This window comes from Monomorium pharaonis, chromosome 6 (genome assembly GCF_013373865.1).
Source record: "Monomorium pharaonis isolate MP-MQ-018 chromosome 6, ASM1337386v2, whole genome shotgun sequence".
NCBI lineage: Eukaryota > Metazoa > Arthropoda > Insecta > Hymenoptera > Formicidae > Monomorium > Monomorium pharaonis.
This window is the reverse complement of record NC_050472.1, coordinates 26,687,428-26,714,999: the sequence shown is the minus strand read 5'-3', so window position 1 is coordinate 26,714,999 and position 27,572 is coordinate 26,687,428. Positions and strand designations below refer to the sequence as shown.

At 42.9% G+C, this 27,572-nt stretch overlaps 1 protein-coding gene across 1 annotated transcript; it reads right to left on the bottom strand.

Annotated features, from left to right (window-relative positions):
- Positions 1 to 116: 116 nt before the first annotated feature.
- Positions 117 to 20,682, bottom strand: LOC105841149 (MOXD1 homolog 1). Its single transcript, XM_012688287.3, has 10 exons — positions 18,035 to 20,682; positions 4,887 to 5,036; positions 3,719 to 3,892; positions 3,329 to 3,412; positions 2,662 to 2,851; positions 2,160 to 2,425; positions 1,646 to 2,064; positions 1,192 to 1,385; positions 952 to 1,082; positions 117 to 777 (listed from the first exon to the last, which is right to left on the bottom strand). Exons 1-10 carry the CDS (start codon positions 19,073 to 19,075, stop codon positions 607 to 609), a joined length of 2,820 nt encoding a protein of 939 aa, XP_012543741.1. The 5' UTR covers positions 19,076 to 20,682; the 3' UTR covers positions 117 to 606.
- Between the last annotated feature and the right edge of the window lie 6,890 nt (positions 20,683 to 27,572).

The window sequence follows — 27,572 nt, the reverse complement described above, 5'->3', positions numbered from 1 at the left end:
ATTAATAATTTATTAAGAATCTTGATCTTTCTCTATTTAACTGATTAATATTTATAAAATGTAGAAAAAACAATTATGCGGAGGAGAAAGAAAGGAGATGAGGTAGAAATACATGATCATGTTTCGAAAAAAATGTATAGACATTAATTTTTATACAGAGAGACACGCATTACAAAATGGTAAAACGAGAGAAAGTGCACGTCTTATAAATACGAGTCTTATTAATAATTATGTATTTACACATTATATTATATTATATACCTTTATATATATATATGTACGATTAGTGTGCCGGATCGACAAAAACCTAAAAGAAGTTTTGCCGCCTCCATACCAGGAGAAACTGATCAGACACCTAATACTTTAGGAATATCCCGACTTGTTTCGAACACTTGTTCGAGACTCGTTCGAGAAAAAAAAATCGCTTGGCCTTACGAGGTAAGATCGCTTAAATTAATCAGGCTTAAATTAATCAGGCTCGTCTTGCAAATTTGAAAATATACAGGAAACATTCGTGACGGAATTTATTGTACTCGTGTAATTGACAGTGCGAATCACATTTGCCGTGCAGCCGCTGACTGTCGTTGACTCTTTGCATAAGGGTTCTTACAACACGACGACGATAGTGACGATCGATACGACGACAATAGAGAACATGTTTATCAAGTAGGTGTAAGAGGCTCCAGAGGAGCCATACGTGAATGTCAAGTCGCTGCAGACCGTGTCGTTCGTTTCAGGTAGCGCCGTAAAATTCGGAAAGTTTTGAATATCTGCCGGCTTGAAAAAAAAAATTTATTCAAAATATTAATATAAAATTTATAATAAATAATGTGACATTAAAATTAATAAATTTAATCTGTATCAAAAAAACTATGCGGTAATATTTTCCATACTTTTTTTGACAGAGCATAAATGTGACTTTAAATTTTAATTAGAAACAAAGGATTTTACCAGCGCCAGTTGGTCGTCCCTTTTTCTGCAGAATGTCATGTGTCTGCCGTGGTAAAGATTATCTTCTATCGATCTCGTAAGCAAATCCTCCGTCCACGGCAAAGCCAACATATGTTCAGTCATAGTTCGACCTAAAAATTTAAGAAAACGTTCAAATAAAACGTTAGAAATATTTTTTGGAACTATTTGACAATATTTCTTTTTTTCTGACTTTTACAACATTATTTCTGTCATATATACCTCGAAACTCTTCGGGGTCTTCAATGATGAGTCGTGCGAAGATGTTATCGTCTTCATTCTCTTCCGTGTGTTCTCTCATCGCTCTCAATGCCGATTCAGCTTCTTTAACAGCAGCCTTATCGAGCTCGGTCGATTTCATAGTCGAATAAGCAGAAAGCTGTTGCTGATTGATCACAGGCGAAATCAAGTCAGACCTAGAATTTTTTACAATAAAAAAAATTTAAATCAAGATCAATCTACATTCTTTTATTAAACATTTTTCTAAATCCATCTCCCTCTCTGTCTCCTTGTTTCTTAGTCAAATCAAAGAAAGTGTATATTTTATCAACTTGAAAAAATTTGTATAGATAATGCATAGATTAAGTTAAAAAATTTTCATGATAATTAATAACAGATTTTATAGATTTTATAGAATCGTGAATATCTTAAAATTATCTCGCATGAAGTAATTTACCCGTTCGTTAGGAACAGCTTCTCCAAATAATCCATCGTCAACCCCCGGAAGCTGTTTATCCCGAGAGTTCTGAAGAGGTCCTTGACAGGCGTCATGCTGTAACAGGCGGCGAGGGGTGTTCTTGGATAATGCATGACGAATGCCAGGCACATCTCTTGGGAAGCCGCGTAGCCGCCTAAAGTAGGTTTCTTTCGGTCTAGTGTGCCGTAAATGCATTCCGCGATTAGTTCGTCGCCAGGCAGTATTTTCACTTCTTTCTCCAGAGTATGGGATTGCTGATAGTCGAAGTCAAAGTGGTTGTCCTGTACTATCCTTGGTAACTCTTTGCCTCGTCGAATATGCTTAAGGGTTAGACGTCGGCCGGCTAAGTGCGAGTGCAAGACGACTGATACGACATTGATACCATTCTCGGGGAGCATCTTATGAAATAGAAATTGAGATCAATTTTATTTCTTCTCACACACATATTTTGTATTTGCTACATACTGATGAGTTAATATCTTGTTCCAATTACCGTATTGGTGCAATGTGGAGTGCAGTATCCGGCGGTGGCGTATTCTTTTCTCTGGGGAGGTACCAGATGAAGGGGGCTTACTGCTACGCCGGCTACGAGAATCCCCGCTTCTTGAGGACGAAGCTGCGAAGTCAAGTGAAGTCTTATGCCGCTACTGTCGATCACTCTCTTCATAGTCGGGTTGTTATAGTGAACTTCCAGCATATAGTATGAATTTTCGCCGTTCTCCGCTATAGGTATACCGACGTGCTCCGGCATCCATTCCCCTGCGTAACGTGACAATTTTATTAGGTCAGAGGAAACCGTTTACGTAGTGTGTAATTCGCGATCTGAAAATTTTCTCGCAATTTTCCTTAACGCAAATCTAACTCGACTAGCCTTATTTTGACGTTCTGAACCTTCGCGGGGAATTCCATGCAGATTACTATGCCAAAAATTACTTTGCGAAGGAATCGATTAGCCCGTGGCTCAACAATCTGCTTGCACTTTGTAGATAATTTACCTTTACTTCCACGAGCCCACGCGAGGACGGGCTGCAGACACGAGTCCCATGCTCGCGGCATTGTCGGGCTGTAGCAGCGAGTGCCGGTGATCCTGGCGTGTTCGCCGAGGATCGGTTCCGTCGACGCGCACTCGTACAGAATGATGTGATGGACCAAATCCTCGTTGGCCTTCTCCACAAGCGGTGTGTACTGAAACGCATAAATAATGCATGAATGCGAGACGTCTAAAATCGCATCGCTGCGGATTAGATGATCTTTAAAATTTGCGAGATCTTTCTCTTCAAAATCTTCTTCACTTCGGGCGGATTACGTTCGTAGAAACTTAGCGAACTGTCGAAAGACAATCTGTCAGAACTGTCATAAGAACTTTGCGATGAGTGTCCTGGTGGGAATGATCGTGATTGTTTTTCCCGCGATCATCCTCTCGACTTGATAGTCGGCGAACGTACGTTTCGGTACGCGCGCTGACATCATTCCGGGATCTTTTTTTTTATTCTAACGACGCGCACATCTACCCCGTCCATACGACGTCCGGCATGAATGACCGTGATTCGTGAAGCACATACGAATAAGGCCCAGCCTTTGCATTCCGCCCGGGCTTATTCTCAAGGAGGTCCGCGTTCTCGAGAAACCTGTTAGAGAGAATTTGCATCGACATGTACCTACCCCTATCATGTGATGTTTTTTCTTCAGCGAGGTAGCCTTAAAGATCTTGCACCAGTAGACGGTATCTGTATTCTCCACCTCGAACTGCCAGACAGGTTACAATTTATTAATTTCACGTGAAATTGAATGAAAAAAAAGAACCATCAAATTAGTTTAGATTTAAATTAAATTAAATTTTAAATCTATTTATGCTAATGAAATATAATTATTGATATTTAATATAACTATATTTATCCTTCCTCATTAATATCTGATAATGTTGGAGGATATTGCCTTTTCACTTTATTAAGTTGATGATAATCAACGATTATCTGAATCGTCGTTGGTTATCTGAACGCGTTAGATAAGTGTAGATAAGAATGTCAAGGAAAAAAGGTCCTGTTCTTTTACCTGATTCAGCTTCACGTCCCAATGTCGTATATTATGAGTCTGTCGTGGCGGCGAATGTGCCGCAGCTGCCTTCAGCCTCAGAGCCTTTCCGCCTCGTCTGTATCCGTGCCACATCGCAGTATTTAATTCGGGGTCGATATCGTGCAAGGCCCATAGTACCCTAATAGTGTCACCCTAAATTGGACCAGCAAATTTTGCTAATTAAAGTGTCAGTAATTACTATCATTGACATTACGTTCCAAAAATACCGACCCGAAGTATCTTGTCTCTTATTTATTTATCTTTTTAATATTATTCTAGTAAATTATATATATATATATATATATATATATAAACTTTTTTTTAAATTATGGTAATGTGACTGCAATTAAAATCGAATACGTTGAGCGGCGGAGGATAGTGCCACAGTGAAAGAAGACAGACGGTATGCTAAACGCCTAAATACCGTCGCGGGAATTCGAGACAGCGGAGCCCTACGGCCTCTTAAAGCCGCGGGGCCCCTGCCTTCCCCTGGGCATAAATCGAAAGAGGATTCTCCGCGAATTCTACGCAGCCACGACGGTTATACAGTAAATCTTTCGGACAACGCTTGTTCTCTCTCTCTCTCTCTCTCTCTCTCTCTCTCTCTCTCTCTCTCTCTCTCTTTCAGAGACTCTCTTAGAGGATCCCGTTTGACCGGCAGGATATGCACGGCAAGATTTGCTTTCTTTGCACGCATTTTAATTACAGAGTAGCGGATTAGAGGTCGGAAGGTAATTTCGGTGTTAGCGAGGCGCGATAAATTTCCGGCCCTCGCTGCGTTAATGCGCGCTTGCGAATCACCATTGGCATCCGAGAATGATCCTTTCAATTAGGTACAATATTTGAGGGCCCCCGCAGGCCGCAGAATTTATAAGACTTATTTCAAGACCGAAATGACGCCCGAAGTGCACCTTGCGGTGCCCATGGCAGATCTTAATTCTGGACGGTCGACCCATTCACGCAGCTGCTACAATATTATCTTTTCTTTATTTTACTTTTTGACTTACCACATTGTTCCATGTAACGTTATGCTTAAATTGATTTTCTTACTACCTCAAAAAGTGAAAGGGCAGTCAGAACTCGTATTCGCGTAGTAAGAATGTTGATATAATCATTGTGAAATGACGTTTCCTTCTCCGGGACTTACTGTGAGTCGATGATCCTGAGGGTCGCACGTCTGCCACTTCCTGGTGAACGTCACGGTGGTGTGAGTCGCGTTTTGTAAGCCGCTGAGCACTTGGACATCCTGAGACACGTCAGTAAGCGGCGCGGCGTTCATCTCGATACCATACGAGTCCTGAAACGTGAAAGAGGAAGAGAGGGAAGTTAGAAAATCGTCGAAAGAGAGGTTCAACGTACTCATCGAAACGAGAGCCCCGCGGGCCCCGAAACTCGCTCCCTCGCTTGCGGATGAGAGATCGAGAGAGCTTTTATCGGGTCAGGTAAACGCCAGGTGTCCGCATACCCGGCGAACTGGGACTTTTGGGCCCATCCGACACAATTCGTCTCTCCGTCTTTACCTACTTTCTCTTTTACCTCAGCTCAAGTAAAGTACAATGAACTTTCGTCATTCTTTGTTATGGCGCGACTTTCATTCACTTGGTAGCTTAATATTCGTTAACGTAATACATTTTACAACAGAAAGGATTTTTCGATAAAATTATTCACGCCACAATAAATTATACACTGAATATATTTTTTATAAGTTCTTGCAATAAATTTAATTAAGATTCCCGTAATAAAACGAGTTTAGGCATCGGTAGTCCGGAATTAAAAATTATGAGCTACTAAGAGTTAATAATTTCAAGGATGCAAATTAATATCTTATTTATGCGAAGTCAATTTTAATTCGACATTACTACAGAGGAATTTTAAGTCGATTCAGCAGATTCGTCGATTTTTGTTAAATTTTCGTCGACACAAAGTCGGCCTGGAATTCAAAGTCTGCATTGCGAGATTAAATATACCGGCGTGGTAGGTCCGGAGCATCTTTTAGCTTTATGAAGAACGAGCGTGTGCGAGAAATCACGGGTCCAATATTTCAGTGCCTGACAATAAGGCGTTGCACTTCAAAAAAAAAAAAAAAGAGAGAGAAGAAGAGAGCGATTTCCCAGCTGCCGTGTGGTAGCGCACGCGAGTAAGGGCAGCCGGCCGCAGGCGTTTGGGTCCGTTGGGCCCCGGTTACGGTAGAGCGCCTTGCTGACGTACGTGCGGCGGATAAGAGTGAGAGAGAAGAGGGGATGTGCGGGGAGGATCCCGAAGGGAAGTCCCCTTCCTGCACGTAATGAATCCGAATAATTGCCGGAGAGCGTCGTCATGCCCGGTGGAGTACTACGCGCCTCGTAACGAGCACGTGCAGAAAGGAAACAATAATAGCCACGTCTCTCTCTCTCTCTCTCTCTCTCTCTCTCTCTCACACACACACACACACACACGCTCAAAACGTTGCGAGAAATCGGTGGAAAACGCGATGCGGGAGAGGCAGGCGCTCGTTAACGCGTAAAACGATTTACAAAGTGTTCGTGTCTCTGAGAAGATCTTTTTCGAAATTACACACTTTCTCACCCCGCTGCAGAATTACTATATTGTCGTGTCGCTGACATTTTATTCGACGCGTTGTATTTTCGTGAATAGTTTTGATTATCTCTTAGCCTAATTTGCAAATTTGTCATATTAGAAATGTACAAAAAAAATCCGATAAATAAATTAAATACAGGTCAACAATAAAGAAAATTTCCAAATATAGAGAAAAGAATTAGCAACTTTTGTTTATATGCTGTTTATTATGTTTTCAGCAAAAATTATTTTTTAACATTAAAAAATTGTAAATTTTTGACAGACTAAAAATAATTCTTACGTTTCCTATAAGTAAGTAATTACTGACGAATCCATTTATAAGGTTGATAGAATTTTTAATTTTTGAGCAAAAAAATAACAGTCACAGTTTTAATTACACAGAGAGCAAAAAATAGTTGCAGTAAGCATAACATTACTATGATTTATAGTCATTTTTGGAGCCAATCATATTTTTATAGCTATTCAACAATATAAATTATAGTTTGTTTAAACTATATTAAAGTTCTCCTAATTGTGATCTATACAACTTATGATATTTTTAACTACAATTATTTTAATATACAATTATTGTCGTAAATATCACACACTTTTTTCTCAGTGTACAATCAGTTCACGAGGAACAACCCGACCGGCCGGGTGTCATAATAATACGCGTGCATAAATCTTCCCGGAAGGCTGCGAGAATCTTTTTTTTATCGCGATCGGCGCGGTAGTAGAGTCGCATTGCTATTTCGTGGGGTTCAAGTGCGTTCTCACGAAGTTCGCGAGACGGTTTTCTCATGGCGCCCGGATATTCTCATCGCCATCGCGCTAATTAGCGCAGCCCTAGCGCTATTCGGGGATTAAAAAGTTCTGAGAGTATCCTAAGAAGAAACTGCTAATTTATTCCGTAGTTATCCAAAATTCGATATTCCAGGACAAGACATTTGTTTTAGTAAGGTTCTCGCCGCTAAATCGTAATTCGCTTTTATTTTCCAATCCTTTTGCGTTGCAAGATTTTATAGTCAATTAGTCAAGGTATAATTTATTGTACGGTACAGTATGATATCGATATCGCATTTAATATAGCTGATGGCGAATATAAATCCATTACTTCAGTACATGTTAGTCCTATCGGATCTTCTTTTAGTGTCTCGCAAATAATAATCGTGTCGTAAGATCGAACGGTAATTCGTTCAGTCTGTGCTTTATCTCGGACGCCAATTTACTAGAAATTTTTAAAACACGTTTGGGCGAGAGTTCCGCGCGAGAGCATCTGGAAACCAGCTAGTCGAGTGTCACGAAAAACGAAAAGCGATTTGGAGAAAGAGAGGAAAACGCTTTTCTCGGTTCCCACGCTGGATTATTATTTCCGATCGCGTTAGGGCGAGAAATACCACGACAAAGTGGCACAGTCGTTAAACGAAAGTATTATGCAAACGATCCGGAGAGCGATCTCGACTCTTGCGGACACTTGATTTTCCGCTTTCCGCGCGTCACGAAGGCTGACAAGAAGGAAGCTGTCGGGCACCCGCGTCTACAATTATTAGGGACTGGTTTCTTTAACGCGACACAACGAATGCGTCGTTGACGGTGTCGTTGTCGTAATCCCGGCGCAAATAATCACGCACACGATGCCCGTTGAGGGGCGGATGTTCTTCTTGTCAGTTCCCTCAAAACGGCGACTCATCGAAGGAAGCGAGAGGTCAGATGGTCAAGATTCGAGCGATCAAGAGGCGTCTTCGATCCACCGGAAAGAAGGCACCACGTGCGCGTGCACACACACGCACACACCCAAAAGGCGGAAAATTGATCCGACGGATGTGACGTCACGACGATCGCTTCCTGCGGACAATCTCCTGAGAGGCTTCTCCGCTCGCGTCACACACGCGTGCTGTGCTCGCGAGACAAGGGAAAAGATACAGATCCTGTACCATGAATCTCAAACCTCTTCTACACGAGAGACACTTGACGAGAAATATCTCCGAGTTCAGACATTTTCCTTCTCACCGCATAGACAAGTGTCCAATTGATTTCTTTCTAATTTATTTTTGTCGCGAGACTAAAAGACATTTGAGATACAAGGATCGCTTTTAGGTTCTTCTGAAAGACCCGTCTTTAAGAATCTCTAAATTGTAAAAAGATACATCTCGGATTGTTACGACTTATCAGATCATGAGTCGTTCATATCGGGTTTGAGATGAGAATTTTAAGATTGTTAATCAGAGATCTCGGACGAAGCTCGAGACAAGGGATGAAAACAGGATTTTACGGAATGTATGCTATCTGAAGATTTTCATCCTGCGTCAATACGCCCTTCGGAGAAATGCTTTTAGAACACGCTGTCCCGAAGTCCCTCCCGATCCCGTGAAGTGTTTTTCCACGGCAGATAGATGCAGCGGGAACGCGCATCCATCCATAAAAAAGGGAAACGCCGCCGCTTTATGCTCGCGCTACAAACGTGGTTCCCATGGGTTCTGTGGTCCTGAAGAGAAAAAGGACGGAATTTCTCTGAAGAGAAGCGCCACTAGAATAAGGATGCTCGCCAGGTGTTTTGGTGATGGCCTCTTCTCTTCGTTCTTCTCTCTCTCTCTCTCTCTCTCTCTCTCTCTCTCTCTCTTTCTTTCTTTCTCTCTCTTCTTCCCACTTGCGCTTCTCGTATGCACATGCATATGTGTGTGTGTGCACGTGTGTGCATTTGGGTCGCCTTCCCTTAGCCCCCCCCCCGTCCTTTTTCTTTTCTCTCTCTCTCCCACTCTCTACCACTGTCCTCTTTGGCTGGACTCGCTCTTCTCCGCATCTTCCTCCCTCTTTGCTCTCGACCGGTCGGTGAAACCAACCGCACTTTCCGTTTCTCTCTCCCTTTCTTTCCTTCGCATACACTCGGCATCTTCTTCTCTCCTTCTCTTCATAGCCGAATCTCCTTTTTACCACCTGGCAGAGCGGCAGCTGGTAGCGACGACCAGCTCCCTCCTCAGGCAAGAATAAAGGAGTTTTCTGCGTCCTTCGGGAACCCCATAGGAATCGCGACAAATTCCGCGTGAATCGTTCACAGATTTATTGTGGCGAATGCATGATCCGTCGAGAAAAAATGAGGTAAACATGATTTTTTTTAAATAAAATATATTCGTGCAATCTTTGTCATGAAAAAAAATTAATTAATCTAAATGGGAAAATATATAAATCTGGCTTTATGATACTTTAGTATTTTCAGTTAATCTCCTTAATTGATATATGAACAAAACTAAAGACAAAGAAATAGAAAGTTTCGACTAAAAAATTAATTTCTTTCACAATGTTGAAAACTAAATTCGTATTTATGATATAAGCGTTCTGAACGAGTTTACTTTGTTTCTTTTTTCAGGAGGAAATGATTATTACCAGACTTTTAGTCGCGATTCCGGCCCGGTTCTCACGTGTCGCGATCCCGACGTCGGAGACGCTTGCACGCGGTTACGCGCAATTACGAGCAGCGTGAGTCGTTAAGGCTCATCGTAGCCGGTTTTATGAGCGGTTACGCGGAATAATAATCAACGAATTAAAATGCGGTGGTAACCTCTGCCGCTCTCTCGTCGTCGGCGGGGGCGCTCGTCCGACCGCGCGTACGAGGGTGCATACGTCCCTTGCAATTTACTCGGCGGGACCGTTTAACGATTCCCACGTTTAATGCTTTAATCGCACGTGGAATTTTTGGCCTCGCCTGTCGTGCCGATCGACGTAAAGGTCGCATAAAAAGGCCCTCCGAGCGAGACTCGCAAATTAACGATCGAATTAAAGTTTAGAGTGCGTTCCTTGTCCGTGATTATTTTGCAAGTAAAGCCGACAAATCGCTTTGTAGATGAAAATTAGATCAATTAAAAGAGTCATTAGTATTTTACACATTATATAATTCAAAAGACTTAATTTAGAAAAACATTTAATAAAATTCTAAATTATTGAAAAGAGATGCGTAATGTGCAATAATTCAGTCTTACAGAAAGTATCATTTGAATAGATGTCGAGGTTCAGTTTTTGAAAATAACATAGCCATTTTCATACTGCAATTTTTCGGGACTTTGAAACAGTCGCTCGTCAGAACTAGGCAAATCTCGTTGGAATACGTGAGCGCTTTAGCGAACCAGTTTCGCGATGGTTCGGCCGCTAACAGCACTAATTTGCCCTTCTTTTCTGAGCTGAGTTGTTTTTGGGCCCGGAGGGCAAATCAGGACACGAAAAAGGGGAGCCCTGTAACTCTCATCGCGCTGCTACATGTTACGGATAACTGACGCGGTCGAAAAAACATGGCAGAAAGCAAAGAGACCAAAAAGAAAGGTTTCCGTACTTGTTGTGCAGAACATTGACTCTAGAATTGTCTAGATTCAAGCTATTTTTCTTCTGATTTCTGTAATTTGTGGAAAGGAAATGGACAAAAGATTCCGCGGTTCTCCAGGCGCTCCTTCTTTTCCCTATCAGTTTTTATCAGATGGATATATTCAGGGGAGAAATAAAGATCTCGAAGTGTCGTAAAGATTGTTATTTCAGTGCAGGAGTTTTAGCTAAAGAAATCGACAGATTTATATTGCTCTTCAAGAACCTTAAACAAAATCATATCAACCATAAAGCATTCTAATAATTTGAAAAGAGTTCTTGGCTAGAATGCAAAAAAGTTTGCCTAATATTTTATAAAATTCTTCTAAAGAAAACTGCTGCATTTATTCCTCATATTATGTGTATTAGTTATTAAGTAGTATTTAAGAAATCGTATCCCAATTTTAAAAATGTATTTGTTTTTTTTTTAGGTAACATAACAATTTGTCAACATTTAGCCATATTTATTAAATATGTATGAAATATTTGTAAATATTTATTAAACGACAATTTGTAGATATTGATTAAATATGTATGAAAACATAAAAAAGTATGTATTGTAATTTACTTTCAAAAAATTCCCAAAAGTAGTTCAGTTTTCACTCTCTAGACTAGAATGCCTAACCCGATAATAATTTGTGAATGTCACCACGCGTTGGCGTTATAATTACAAATCTTTGATATCGATTGCTTGGTATCTCGCTAAAGGTTTCGCGGATTACTCGAGGGATCCGTGGATGACCGGTCATTGTTACGGATAAAGTAAAGTTACCGGACTCACGCGAAAAACCTCGAGGTCTCGGATTACAGCGGGAGAGAAGCAGAATAGTGATCGCGCGGATTCCTCGCGCTGGTAAGAAACGAACGAACGATGATTCAGGTACGTAGCCGAGGGGTGGTTCACCACAAGACCGGACAAATGGCGTGTAGAGGACGGTATTTCATTTGGCCCGGGTGTGGACCGGTTCCGCGACGCGAGAACCGTAAATCATACGTTGGATTACGTCGGCTCCGACGCCGGGAATGCTAATGAGCGCCTCGCTCTTCGTTTATCAATAACGCAGAAATCTCTCCCGAATATTGCCTGGATATCGGGTATCAGCCTGATCGCTGGACAATCGATACTTCCGTTTGATGTCCGTCTCTCCCCTTTTTCCCTCGTGTTCCTGTTAAGGGCGACGAGCCTCGGTGCGAAGAAATCCATGCGATCGTTATCAAATGTTGTTTTTAATAAACTTTATGTCAAAGTCCACTCTTTAAGAGAAATTGTTATTTCTGGAGATTCGCAAGAGTACTTCGAAAAAGTAAGGTGTTAAAAAAAAAAAACTCGAGATGCTTATTACGAGAAGAATGACCCATCGAGCTCGCCAGGCCGAGTCGCGAGATGAATCTTAATCCATGAAATATTCTCCCGGACGACTAAGAAGATCTCTCTCATCTCTTTCTCGTCGCGAAGAGTAACGCGGTGTAACGGGCAAAACGAGATAAAGCGGCATAAAAACCGATTACGACGAGCGACGGCGACGAGAAGAAGGCGAGAAAGGAGGTAACGACGATTAGCGCAAAGACGAAGGAGGAGATAGACAAATTTTCTGGCGAATTCCTCTTCGTCTCCCCGGGAGGGAGAGGATAAAGCGTATCGTATACCGGCCGGTATATCGCAGGTGTAAACGACACCTCGTTGACGCTTCAGCCGCAACACGATAAAGTCGAGCGGCAGCTGACCTACCCCGAGGCATCTTCGCGGAGATACATATGTACATATAAATCGCACAACACACACCGCCGCCCTGTTCCACTATCCACGCCTCTTCCCTACAAACATCTGCATGTTTCCCGCGGTAGCGGCGTGTATTAATAGCGCGATTAGCGGCGCGACGGATTTTTATACGGTGTGGTAGCTCGTAACCCCCGAGGGGTTACAAGCTACCACACGTCCATGAGATTGTCTCTGGCTACGGTTAAAAATTGGTTTCTTAAGCTTCACGTTCCGCTCAGCTTCCTCTTACGGATTAATTGAAGGTGATGTATTAATAATTTTTATCCTCGCGTAATGACGTTAATTAGCAATAATCAATTGTGCGAGAGCTGCCTCGGGCATTGCTGAATTAGCCTCGGTAACATTTTCGCGTTTTCTACCTCTGCGTATAATCATCCTTAAACGCGACGCGATAACCATTGATCACCAGGCTATCTGGCTATTATCCAGGACGCATTAAGAATTTTATTCTTGCGTTTCCTCGGCGTGTACGTTGCGCTTTGTCAGAAGATAGCGGCTGAGTATCTCGCGCGCACGGGACGTGGAGGACAACGAAGCAAAGTGGGATTGGAAAAGAACGAAAGCGTGTTAGCCGGTGATAGAAAACGAACAAGAGGGATATCGTTCAGGATAATGAGAAAAAAATCGCAGCGAAATCGGGTAGGTGGAGGAAGTGAAAGAAGAGAGGCTGGAGACGAGGGATGAAGGGGAGGGAGAAGGAGGAGGAGGAGGAAGAGAGGAGAGCCCGTCTATGCACCGTTGCGCTCGGACTGTCCGACTGTCCGTCCCGTACGTCCTGGACGGGCCGTCGGCCTCTGGGATCGACCAAAGGGATGGACGGATCGCAGATTACGTGCATTTCAGATTCATTCGTGTGCGGTGTGCAGCGACTCGTATTTCCCGGCGCGGTAATAAATTACGATCGCAATCGTCGTGCATACGCGACGCACGCATTGTCGGTCACGCTGGACGACTACGACGGTCGCGAGTAGCCAGCCGTCTTCTGGTCTCTCGACCAAATCTCTCGCTGGCTGCTTAAGAGACGAAGGGAGGGGAGAGGAATCCTTCATTCATTCCTGGTCCCGCCGGCGGGACTCTCCTCCGTGTCTCGCTGCGAATTAATGGCGATTAATTAATTATCCGATGCGACCTTGCGGATCTTTCTCGATCGGGACGATCTTGATTGAATGAAAGTTTCGATGCACTCTGATTTTTATTTTCTGATTTATGTATAATTTGATTTTGTTTCATCCTTCTTTACTTCCTTTTTCTCTCATTCGTTTACTTCTTTAATCAGCAGAATCCATTAAAGAGTTCCGAGTACTTGGAGCAATGTTCGGGATCTTCGGGGTATCGCATATGATACGCATACATTGCCGGTTCGTTCATCGGGCCCATCGTCCTTCTCGGCAGCGATGCTCAAAGATTCGCACACTGGGCCCCCCGCCGACGATGTCTGGAGGCCTTGACTGGGTCTCTCGGACCTAACACCAAGTCCGGCGTCCCTCGCCCTCCTACCGCCGATTTTCACACACGGCCACACTCGGCCGCGCGAATTCACGTACGCAACCCTTATATCCACATACCGTTTGTGTATTCTTCGCCGCCGGCACGTCCAGCCACCTTCGGGGCGTGTAACCTGAACGTATGTAAGTGCATCACTCGTCAGTGCAACAGGTACGTACAGCGATATTTGTCAAGCGCGGTTATAAGACATTTTGTGTGTACGCGTAGGTATGTGTGGGTGGTACTGGCATATTGTCGCCTCGACGGGGGGTCGCTCCGTGATTATAATTTGCAATTAAAAATCCTCGTATCAAAAATACTGTTTGTTGCAAGCAACGTGTCGATTTGCGACTACGATAATAAGCGATTTTTTACTATAATACTTTTACATACGTATATAATAATTAATGAATAATAACTTAAAGATGTGGGGAAAAGAGAGTATAACATTTATAATGGCATATAAATTAATCACTTAAAAATAAATTTAGAGTAGAAATTGGTTAACGCTCTATTATTAATTAATAAATTTATTTTAAGCGGAGAGAATTTAATAGTAACGTTTTCTACATGTTTCTATTAATTTACACAGTGACGAATTATCCCTGCAGCCTGTAACATCCCCGTTGATGAGGGGTTCAATCTCGATCCGTTGCATCGAGAGATTTACAATTCATCAAGGTAAGAAGGGCACGAGGGTAGATCGATTGTATACGCCGAAAGAACGCGCAGTGAGAGGCCGCTAGTCGGACGTAAATTTATCACGACGTTATCTCGACCGTTGTGGAGCCACGTTCGTTAATTTTATCCCGACTCCTCTCTCTCTCTCTTTCTCTTTCTCTCTCGGGTTCGTTCTCCTCCTTTTTCTCCTTCGCCTCCTCTGCCCTCTACCCTCTTCTTTTCCTGTCACTCTTTCTTCTCACCGTTTTTCTCCAACCCTCTTGTCGTCGGGACGAGAACTCAGGTAAATCAACTCGAAAATCTGTAGTCGATGAAAACGCGAGGTCCACTCGTTGGGACCAAACTTCACTTCAAGAGAGATTTAGGACTCGCGGGGATATACATTACGTGACTTTCATTTTAGTGTTCTCTCTCGAGGGAATGGAAAACCAGGCGCGAATTAAAGTCCGGATACTTTTGTAAAAGAAAATCTTCCTAATTAAAAAAAACAATAGAAAATAACACTTTATCAAGTTATGTAATTCAATCTGAAACTTACAATTTGCTTTGTATATCTCAAAAATTATAAATTATATGTATGTGTAAGAGAGATATTAATTATTTATATATTAAAAAATAAAATCTAAAATTAAAATATTATATGAAATATAATATATAAATTCTAAACTAAATAATGAAAACATTATAAAATGTCAATTTCGACAAAACATGGTCAGATAAACCTTGATTTAAGATGATTACTAAATTATATGCTAAATACATAAAGAAGAAAATCTTTATGAATAATAAACACGATAGAAGATTATATAGATTCATTTTTTATCCAATTCTTATTGGAGTTTTTAAAGCAGGATTCGTTGCTTTGCAATCTGAATGATCCTCGATAAGCCTCTAGGTAAGTGGAATCAATTCGTCTTGCGATATAGAAAAAAAGAAGAAGAAAAAAATGTTATAAAGTTGAAGTCGAGCATAAGAAGTCTAGTCTCCGAGTTTTCTGCAGCCACCGTGTTTAACGGAGGGGGGGGGGATGCTCCTGGAGGAATTCCTCGCGCGGCGATACGGCATCGGCCGGGCGTTGTCAGGCGTAATGGATATAAATTTAATTAAGATTAGAATTTCGAGGAAGCAGGGCCCGAGCCGAAGCAGGTTCTGGGAGCTTGAAACTCCGTCGTTCGGTCCTTCGTACCGGGTTTCTAGTACCTAATGATCGTCAATTAAAATGTCTCGTGCTGCTGTTCAACTTTATAATTGTCAAGTAAATTATTACTCTGTGCCGTATAATAATGATAATAAAAATATATACATTATTCGTTTTTTGTCGATCGAGTTTTGTTATTTAGGCGAACCTATAATCTTTTCCCGTCTTCCGTCGTACGCGGTCTGTATATAAGAGGATGTTTTTTGGTAGGTCCGGCGTGGTCAATACATCTGGACGGAAATGAAAACGGCTTCATTTCGGCCACGACGCCGCGTTAATTAATCCTTCTCATTAATACGGATCGGTTGTGCGAACAGATTCCCCCTTCGAAAGCGATTCCGCCGTTCGAGCGGAGAAATGCGGTTCAGGGGAGGAAGGGGATAGCCCTTTTGTTCCCTTTCTCTCTCTGTCTCTCTCTTTCTGTCTCTCTCTCTTTCTTTCTCTCTCTCTCTCTCTCTCTCTCTCTCTCTTCTTCTCTGGAGTTCCTTTCTCCTCTGAAGCCTCTCGCAGGTCCTTCAAGATGCTACCTCGACCTCCCTTTCTGCTGCAACCGCCTTCTTAATCTTCCTTTAATTCCCCGGCTTTCGCGTTTCTTTAGCTCCTTTTTCCACCTCTCGTTTCCTTCGTTTCATCTCTTTGTCCTACCTTTCCTCTTCCTTCTCTTCTTCTCCGTCTTCCTCTTTCTCTCCTCGTCCTCCCCTTTGTTGTCGCTCCCTTTTTGTACCATCTCCCAGCTTCGCGGCCCTTCGCCGGAGAGAGATACGCGCCGACAGGTTTCGAACTGTCTTGGACGTACCTCGTCTGAGAGACTGCTTCGGCGCTAGAAATCGAGCCGAGGAGTTGGCTTCGTCGTCATGTGCTTTTCCTCGTGTTCAAACATTTCATCAGTCGTCGGCAAAGATAGAAAAACGAACAGTGAGATCTCTCATTCGATTCTCACTCGACTGTTTATTTTTACTCAACTATTTGTGCCATTGAAAGTTTTGGAAATTCTTTTTTGCATACTTAAACAAAGGATGAATATCGATAGGGCCCAATTTTTTACTCCTCTAATACATGCCAAAAGCAACATATTTTGTTTATATATTGTGTATTAATTTAAGTGTTTTATATTTATATAAGAAGCAAAATGCTTCTCGCTTGTGCTTTATATAAAAAAATTAAAATTAAAAAAAAGACATTAATTATATAATATTAATGCTGCGTTTTTTCTTATTTAATATTATTTTATTTCAAGCAAAAGTTTATTTTCAGAATGTATACAAAAATCGTCAATTTTTTCTTTTTAATTTTGAGACAAAAAATTGGACCTTATTAATACTCGTCTTTTATTATTGTATCGCTTTGATTAAATGTATCGGTGCAAACGATTATTTATCAAGAATTTCTTTAATCGTCTTTAATCTCGAAGTACTTTGGAACGGCTATAGTTTTATATTTTTATCCTTCAATGTAATTTACATTCACAAATTATTTTATATCTTTGCAACGACCCTGGAAGTTGTGTTTTAATTTTATCATCAAAGTGACTCACAGAGAATTTCTATTAAAAGAAAAACCAATCAAGCAAAAGAAGCCGCGTTGAATCCGATACCGTACGCACCACACATGCAATTGATAGGCGAGATAAGAAGAGAACGAGAGTTCCTTTCCACGCATGGCTGAACGATCACGACGGCGATGCGTTAGTCCGTCTACTTAGACCACGACCGCTTTATTAATCCTTGCCCGCGTTCTCATGCCCACGCAAATCTCTTTTTGCGCGACGGCCGCGCTAATTTCACCGCGTCACAGTCGCGTGTGAAAATAATTTGTCGCTTGCAAAGCGTGAATAATCACCGAAAGGAAAATTGCTTTGCAGAGATTTCTAAACTAATTCATTCAGTCATTAAGTTGATTATCGAAAGGACCGCTATATTCCGAGGAAATAAAACGAAAGGGAAACCGCTTTAGAAACGTCAATATCAAGCAACACTTCATTATCTAATATTATTAAGGAGCGGCAGATTATATAATATAAGAAACCGCTATACAAAGACTCGATAATATAGACGTATAGTTCGACTTGGCCAGCGGGTCGAAGTTATGCAGGCCCGATACTTTTTTGTACGAGAGCTATCCTTCTGGACACCTTTTCGGGCATCGAGATTTATCGATCGGATTGCGCACGGCCGGTTGCCTTTCTATAGATCAACGGCTATCGGAGACATCGGGGACGAAATCGAGGGGGTAAGAGGGACCGACTTACCAATAGATTGACAGCGCCGGTGTGATCGTCCACCCAAGCGAGCAGGATATCGGCGCCTTTCATGCTGGTCTTCTCATTAAAACCGATACCGATGTAGCCGAGGGTTTTGGCGGTGACCCTGAAAATCACGTCCTCCTCGTCCGATGGATCCCACTCGAGGATCACGTCACCGTTCTCGTCTAGTTTCTCGTACCTGGTGAATTTCCGCACTCTGGCGTGCTTATGTGTGCCCTCGTTAATTTCTTGGTGATGCGTGATGCTTCTCCTGGATCTCGTCGGCTTCGTCTCGCCCTTGACGTCCTTCACGTAGCTCTTCGCATCCTTGGCCGGCTTCTCCGAGAAATACTTCTTCGGTACTTGGCTACTCCACGGCTTCCTCTTGAAACTCGGACCGACAAACGGTTTTGGATCGATTCGGTCGTTCTCGCTGATTATCTCAAACTGCGAGTTATCCTCGTTTTCTGTTCCCTCGAAATCTCGCCAGCTTTCCTCCGGAACTCCTTTCTCTGGTTCCAGATCCTCTACAATCGATTCTTTGACGTTAATCTGACTCTCCACTGTTGTCAACTCAACCTTCGATGTTTTCTGTCGTTCCTCAATTATCGGATGTTGCGAGATATTCAGCGAATTTTCAGTATTGTCTTTTGGAATTGCCGTTGTCTTTTTGAAGTCCTTCGATTTCTGTATTATATTTGAGAATATCTCGTGCTGATCAGGACTCAGGTTCTCTTCCCGTTTATTTGAATAGTCCAAACCGTCGTCGCTCTTGTAAGGGATAATTTTCCTCTTAGCTTTCCACTGTTTCAACCAATTCTCATCGACGTCCAACCGCTGTTTTTTAAAATTACCGATCCTGAGTAACGGTTCGTCCTTCTCGAAGCTCCTCTTTATTCGCCTGCTAACAGGATCCATGGGATGCTGCTTGTTTTTATACGTCTTCATGGTCTCGTCCATGTGCTGGACATAGAGATCTAACAGATCACATTTGACGACCCAGCACGCGAGCAGCGTCACAATCACCCTGAGCAGCAACATCTTCATCCACTTTTTTTCTTTTCTTCTTTATTTCTCTCGATTCTTCATCAAGCGAACTCTGTTGTGAAACTTTGCTTCGCCGTCAGTACCGGAGCCATTAATTTATCTCTTTTTATATCTTTTTTATCTTATCGAACACATTGGACGTTCAACTGAAATTAATCAATCATCTTTTAGCTGCACATAAATTTAACCACAATCTCTCTTAAACTCTCAATTATCAGTTGTAGACGCGTTTTCAAGAAGAAATATTTTTTAAATTCTCTATAATTTCTTGTCGCGGATGATTTTTTTTAACAAAAAGTTAATTTTGACATTAATATCAGTCGTGTCCGTTGGCGCAATGAGCAATCCAGACGATTTGAGATGAATTGAACGTCAGTTTCTCTCACGATTTTTCGTTAATCCAATTTTCAACACACCGAACCCGAGAACGGTCTTCCGTGCATACTGCGCGCACGACAGTTGTGCCGGGACTAATTTAAACACGCGGCTGCCTCGCTGCCCCTGCAGATGCTCGCAGCTGCTTACCTGCGGTCCCCTTCCTTCAGGGCCCCGGCACGCAGGGACGTATGTTGACCGTTCTGGGATGTAGTGGTTGTTTGCGACTCAACAGCTGCCATTAAATCCCACACAAATAGAGAATCCCTCTATTTATTTTCTTTTCCTCTGCGAGGCAGAGGGAAAATTGAAACTCACGTAGATTCGATTTCCCTTCAACAAAGAATTTTTCTCTCGCCTCGGCAAAAGCAACTCGAAGTCGCTTAAAATTGAGAATAAAATTTTAAATTTAAACCTTCCGATCTTTTTAGAACAGCAGAATAATAAGGCAATGTATATTACGGAATATGAATTATTTAGCTAAATAACTTATCGCATCTTTCTCCCTTCGACGTCTCTCATTTGCGACTGATATCTCATTTGCCGCTCATTCAGTTTTTACTTGACGTTTGCGAAGGATCAATTCGCGTTTTTGTTGCGTCCGACTTGGTTACGTGCGGCTAATAAGTAATCGCGGCGTTCACTTAGCTGCGACTCGCATAATTCGCCGGGGATTAACATACTCTTGGCTGTTCTGGGACGCGCGCGAGGGTAAATTGTTGGCAATACGAAATCACAGTGATCGCGATGTAAGGTAAAGAGGAAAAAAAAGAAAGACTCCATTCTCCGCGTCTACGCAAGCTCCGCTCCGCTCGCTCTGATCCTTCGAGCGCAATAATTGCATACGACTCGCACATACGATTATCCAGCGCAGTGCGGCTTGTCCGCACTCGTTCACGAGAAAGGGCGTTCAATATGAGGGTCGAAAGAGGGATCCCGGCGGTGCTTCCTGCGGAAACATCCTTCCCTTTCTCGTTTCTTCATCGTGTTTTTCTTCTTTTTTTTTTGTCGGTAACCGGAGACTCGCATACGTGAAACGGCGTTGCTTATAGTGGCGGCCTTCCCTTGCCAGAAAGGGATGTAAAACCAACTACGGCAGATGCGAACCCTTGGCACGCGCCCCTTTGCTTCCCAGTGGCTCTCACGCCGACCCTCGACTTTCCGGTTGAACAGTGCCTCGCTTGACATCATCGTAAAGTCGTAAATGAACAGACCCGTGTGGAAATTCATCTAGGCATGCTCTATTTAATATTGGCCCCATACGGACGTTACTTAGGCATCCAAAATAAAGGCTTTTCGGACTGAAACCTATTCAGGGCCTATTTGAACTTGGGCTTGCCTGAATTGGACCTGGTTTAAATTTACAACTTTTTCCCCAAGACTCACAGTTAGGTTTGCTCGGTTACAGCCCGTATAGAACTTAGTTTGAATTAGATGTTTGCTCCAAAACAGTTATATTTAGGTTTGCCTAGTTATAGCTTTTTTTCTCAAATCTTATATTTTAATTATTTTAATATATTAATTGTATTAGACTTAAATATTTCAAAGTAACATACCGTTTTCCATGTCTGATAAACTGAAGTAATTAGCTAACACATTATTTATAAAATCTATTATTTTATTGAGTTTGTTGTCTTTTATGTTTGTCTTTTAAATAGATCGTAAAGAAAAACAAAAGTTTTAAATAAAATAACCGGTATCAAACTCGTAATATGTTTTTGTAAGATTTTTAAAAAATACCATTTCTGTATTACAAATACTGATATCTATTTCGATTGATTAAACGATACGATTATATGTATAATACATAATGCATAAAATATAATAAATAATTGATATATTTTAAAATTGTTTTTATTTATTTATTAAATATAATAAATTGGGCAATAATATATCCTGTAATTTTGGCCCAATTTATTTTACATATATAAGCCTAACTTAAATATAATTAACCATCTAATTAACCATTTGAACGCTTCAAAGTATTAATGCTAAATAGATTGCAATTTCCATCAAAATATTAAGGTTATGGAAAAAGATAAATTTAACAATGAAATTAATAGGTAAATAAATTAATGCTATTTATTTTTAATATATTTTGCAAAATTTAACTGCTTTTATAAATATAATTGCGTCAGTTTATAACATATATAGTATATAGTACAGGGAACTTAGACTCAGAAACCACTGTTTCGAGAAAAAATTGTAAGAGGTACTTTTATTGCAGATTCTTAATCATACAAACATATTAAACAAAAATTCAACTCGGAAAAAGTTGGGAATTATTGTGTAAACAATGAAAGAAGGTAAAAATTTTCGTTTTTTTGGCAATAAAAAAAATTTATTACTGTTAGCAAAAAACAAAAAATATAAGCTTATAGGTATTAAAAATATCTATTAAATGAGCCGTCGAACGTTCCAATTGGTTTATTTTTTAAGGAGAAAAAAATTAAAAACTGCCAAAATTTATTTTTTTTAAATTGTTAATAACAAATGGACAAGTGATGGCAAATTCTTGTAATAGGGCTTAAATAGTAGCGGTTACTATTCTCTAAAAGTCTTGAAAATTTTAGCCCAAAACATTCATAACTTTTCACACAAAGCTATTTATTATTTAATTATTTTTTAATTTCTTAATTTTTAATTAACATAGTTTACACAACTTTTTCCAAGTTGAATTTTTGTTTAATATGTTTGTATGATTTTTCCGAATAAGAATCTGCAATAAAAGTGCCTCTTACAATTTTTTCTTGAAAGTCTAATTTTAATTTTAATGTACTAATAAGTATATATAGACAATAACAAGTACCCAATATCAATAAGTCAATTGGCTCAGTAGATAGAGTACAAGTTTTGTAATCCTAAGGTCCCGGGTTCGAAACTAGCAGCGGCAAGTTTTTAAAATTATTTGAAAAATAATTTATAAATAAATGTAAAAGGTTATTTTAAAATTAAATTAAATAAACTCAATTAAATAAATAAAATAAATTAAAAAAAAATAAATAAAATAAAATAAATACTTAAATAAAATTAAATAAATACATCAATAAATAACCTAAAATAAATAAATAAAATCAACAATCACATAAAACTAAAATAAATCAAACTCAACACCATAACATAAAATCAATCACTACACCATCACTAACTAAATACCTCAAAATCCCCACCACTCACCTAAATACCATCACACTCCCCTACCCTACACCTACCCTCACTACACTCCCCTCCCTCACATCCCATCCAATCCACCCCTCCCCTCCATCCCCTACCCTCACCTCCCCTCCCCTCCCCCTCCCCTACCTCCCCTCCCCTACCATACCCTCCCCCTCCCCTACATCCCCTCCCCTCACCTACCCTCCCCTCCCTCCCCTCCCCATCAATCCCCTCCCCTCCCCTCACTCACCCTCCCCTACCCTCCCTCCCCTCCCCTACTCCCCTACCCAAGCGCCGGAACAGACTAGTGAAAAGGTAAAAAGACGAGAGCGGGAGGGAGAAAAGAGATGGAGGCGGATGGTTAGAAAGTAGGGAGTTGGGATAAGCGGAAGTAGAGCGTGTGGGTACGACCGAAAAGAATGGTGGGAGTAAACTCACTCCCCTCAACTCCCTCCCCTCCCATCCCCCTCCCCTCCCCTCCCCTCCCCTCCCCCTCCCTACCCCTCCCTCCACCTCCCCTCCCTCCCCTCCCCTACCCTCACCTCCCTCCCCTCCCCTCCCCTCCCCTCACCTCCCTCCCCTCCCCTCCCCTCCCCTCCACCTCCCCTCCCTCCCCTCCCCTCCCCTCCCCTCCCCTCCCCTCCCCTCCCTCCCTCCCACCCTCCCCTCCCCTCCCCTCCCTCCTCCCCTCCCCTCCCCTCCCCTCCCCTCCCCCCTCCCCTCCCCTCCCCTCCCCTCCCCGCCCCCCTCCCCTCCCCTCCCCTCCCTCCCCTCCCCTCCCCTCCCCCTCCCCTCCGCCCTCCCCTCCCCTCCCCTCCCTCCCCACTCCCCCCCCTCACCTCCCCTCCACCTCCCCCCTCCCTCCCCCCCTCCCCCCCTCCCCTCCCCTCCCTCCCCTCCCCTCCCCTCCCCTCCCCTCCCCCCCTCCCCCCTCCCCCCTCACCCCTCCCCTCCCCTCCCCTCCCCTCCCCTCCCCTCCCCTCCCCTCCCCTCCCCTCACCCTCCCCTCCCCTCCCCTCCCCTCCCCTCCCTCCCCTCCCCTCCCCTCCCCTCCCTCCCCTCACCCTACCCCCCCTCCCCTCCCCTCCCCTCCCCTCCCCTCCCCTCCCCTCCCCTCCCCTCCCCTCCCCTCCCCTCCCCTCCCCTCCTCCCCTCCCTCCCCTCCCCTCCCTCCCCTCCCCTCCCCCTCCCTCCCCTCCCTCCCTCCCCTCCCTCCCTCCCTCCCCTCCCCTCCCCCTCCCCCTCCCCTCCCCCTCCCCCTCCCCTCCCCCTCCCCCTCCCCTCCCCCTCCCCCTCCCCTCCCCTCCCTCCCCTCCCCCTCCCCCCCTCCCCTCCCCTTCCCTTCCCCTTCCACTTCCCCTTCCCCTTCCCCTTCCCCTCCCTTCCCCTCCCACTCCCCCCTCCCTCCCCTCCCCCTCCCCCTTCCCCTTCCCCTTCCCCTTCCCCTTCCCCTTCCCCTCCCCTTCCCTTCCCTTCCCCTTACCCTCCCCTTCCCCTTCCCCTTCCCCTTCCCCTTCCCCTTCCCCTTCCCCTTCCCCTTCCCCTTCCCCTTCCCCTTCCCCTTCCCCTTCCCCTTCCCTTCCCCTTCCCCTTCCCTTCCCCTTCCCCTTCCCCTTCCCCTTCCCTCCTTCCAACTTCACCTTCCCCTTCCCCTTCCCCTTCCCCTTCCCCTTCCCTTCCCCTTCCCTTCCCCTTCCCCTTCCCCTTCCCCTTCCCTCCTCCCCCTTCCCCTTCCCCTTCCCCTTCCCTTCCCCTTCCCCTCCCCTCCCCTCCTCCCTCCCCTCCCCCCTCCCTCCCACCTCCCCTCCACCTCCCCTTCCCCTTCCCCTTCCCCTTCCCCTCCCTCCCCTTCCCCTTCCCCTTCCCCTTCCCTTTCCTTTCCCTTCCCCTTCCCCTTCCCCTTCCCCTTCCCTTCCCTCCCTTCCCTCCCTTCCCTTCCCCTCCCTTCCTTCCCTCCCTTCCCTTCCCTCCCTCCTTCCCTCCCTTCCCTCCCCTCCTTCCCCTTCCTCCCTTCCCTTCCCTCCCCTCGCCTCCCCTCCCCTCCCCCTCCCTTCCGTCCCCTCCCTTCCGTTCCCCTCCCTCCCCCTTCCCTTTCCTATCCTTCCTCCCCCTTTGTTCTCCCTTTCGTCTGTCCTGTTGCTCCCCTCCTCCCCTCCCCTTTTTTTTCTTCTCCTCTTCCCCCTTTTCGTTTGGGCTCCCGCTCATTTTTCTCTTGGGCCCAGTTTGAAAACCAAGTAATCCCTAGATTAAAAAGCGGGACAAATCGATATTGGACCAAGATAGGCGTCCTAACTTGGGCCTCAATAAAGTAAGGAAATCTAACTTGGCCCTGATTGCAACCTAGATAGAATTTCCACACGGGGAGGTATCGATTTCTTTTTTTTAATTGATTAATGAATTATTCAAGTATCTTTTTGATAAATCATCATCAGGTCTAATCGTTCGTGAAATGTATTGCGTCCATTTGTCAAGGTTCACGTTTCATCGAATCAATATACGTGACTCGTATTAATATCATCAGTATCGTCGGAGCACCGATCCGGCGCTTAATCGTGCGAATCCCATCCGGTTGACGGCCAACATATTACGCTTTAAAACATCCGCACGTGTTCAGAAGCCAACTGTATCGAGTTACTTCCTGCGACTGACATTGAAACACTATACCGCACGCGTGAGAGTGGTGGTTAGTGATCCTTATTCTTTACGGGATTGGATATCGTTCGATACAAGAACTGAATTCTCAAGAGACTCGCTTGAATTAGTAGATTATCCTGTATAAAACGTTTTCTTAGATTTTTAAAATGAATTTTAGAATACATAAAACATTCTAAAATGTAAATTTTCTGAGTATTTCTGAAGAAAATAATGTTATCAGTGTATGTAATAAAATGGAGAATACAAAACTGTTTAAGAAAATTTTTTAAATAACATTTTGTATAAACACTTGCAATTGATACACATTTTGAAAAATTTAATTACAGTTAATTGCTCAGAAATTAAAAAATTGACAGCCATCGAAAATGCCTGCCGAATAAAATAACGGATTGTTTGCCGAGAAATTTCTACATTTGAAATCCATTTTTTCACTGTCAGGTTATTTTTGCTGATGCATTTCGAAACCTTGTCTCACGATACGATCGAGATCGATGCGTCCATCGTCATTCAAGTCAATTCCCGCCGACGGGATTAATTGGATCTTCCAAAACTAGTTTGGCCGGAAGGATCCGGCCGATTACGAAGAAACCGGGATTTGTTTTATAGTCTGCCGGCTTTATGACACTGTCGTCACGATTTACAGCCACAGACGTAAAGGAGGAATCCCTTGAGGGGAAAAATCATTTGATTGCTTTTCGGGACAGGTGCGACATGCGTCCTGCGGAAAAACGTGACTTCGAACTTTTGCCTCCCTAATATTTTTCTTTTTTCTTTTGTCTTTCTTTGTGCTCTCACGGTCGCCAGTGACTGGTATTCTCATCATGATGAGCAGTGCGCATTGAGGAACACGCAAGATGCCGATGATCGCCGAGATGCGACATACTCACCGTTTCAGTATTCATCCGGCGAAATTGTTCGTTGTTCCCTCCCCTCCCGCGTCCGTATCTTGTTTACCAGGAAGCGAGGAGATATCGGCTCGGAAATCGCGTCGCCCTGGGAAAAACCGATGAAACGCCCGCCGTGCGCGCGGAGCATGGGAAGCGATTAATTCCCATCGACCGCACGTGTACACGCGTGAACCGATCGGGGCGATCGATCGATCGATCGCGTATTCCGCACGCGTAATCTTGCGGCGACAGCGTCGACGAATGCCCGAAATAAATCGTCCTGATCGAGGACACTTCTTGCGTGCGGAGCAAAATCTCGACTGTGAACAATGAAACTTCACCGTTCGAAAACACTCGGCTCGAATTTGAAATCGCGTTTCAGTTGATGGCATCGAAATTAATTGATTTCCGACATAGTTGTGTTGTACGTTTAAATATTGCATACATAGATTGTTTAAATACTGTTAACATTCACTCGAATCTTTCTCATGCACGTAATACGAGCAATGTAAATTATTATAAATTTGAAAACACGATAAAAGAGAAAAAAATAATTACACAGTTTAATTTGCATACACGTGAAGCAACCCATTTATATTTTACGCGTAAACGCTTAACCAAACGCGTGTTGTTCTTCTACATTTAATGTTTTGACGGTGGATTTCTGAAAATTCGGTGATAATTTTATGTATGGGCGCATAAGTAAGAATTAAAGTTCCTACTTCAGCTGTCGCGTGCGTTACATTCAGCATTATACACCTGCTATGTAATTACACTCCTCCCCGACACCCACCTGTCTCATCAAGGTTTCGAAATTCGATATTCAGCAGATGTGACGGATTAAAGTAAAAATATGGTAATTGAAAGTTTTGCGACATACATATACCCCTGTTTATTGATCATTTTCTACATTTTTAATTTAACGCTCATATAAAGATACCAATTTCTGTAAAAGAATGCTAAGTGCTAAGTTGATCATTTTGAAGTGATTGTTAAAATATATCTTTAAAAATATAATATTGGGCAGTATTAAATTAGCCAATAATTATTACTTATTTTGAATATTAAAAGTACTAACAGCAGTAATGTTAATAATAAAAATAAATATTATTAGCATAGTCAATTTAATACTACTCAGTATTGCATTTTTATAAAAGCTTAAAGAACAATCGGCTTTGTTAATAAAATTTTATTGGAAGCACGCACGCGCTGCACAAGTAAATAAGCCCTCTAATTATAGCTCTAATAAGCAATTCAAGTCTCGTGTTTACGTTTTATATCGCGTGAGTAAAGAGTACGTGCAAGCATGTCAAAACATTCGGGGAATTCCGTATATTCTTGCAGTTCTTAAAGTTCTTGAAAAATTAAAACATATATCCTTAAGAAAAGGCGGCAGGTTCTTAGAAATCTAGACATTTTTAAAA

Excerpts from the sequence above, each read along its gene's own strand:
- LOC105841149 (XM_012688287.3), bottom strand. The coding sequence starts at position 19,075 with ATGAAGATGTTGCTGCTCAGGGTGATTGTGACGCTGCTCGCGTGCTGG. Across the intron at positions 2,426-2,661 it reads GTGGGCTCGTGGAAGTAAAG|GGGAATGGATGCCGGAGCAC; the intron begins GTAAATTATCTA and ends CACGTTACGCAG. Across the intron at positions 1,386-1,645 it reads AAGCTGTTCCTAACGAACGG|GTCTGACTTGATTTCGCCTG; the intron begins GTAAATTACTTC and ends AAAAAATTCTAG.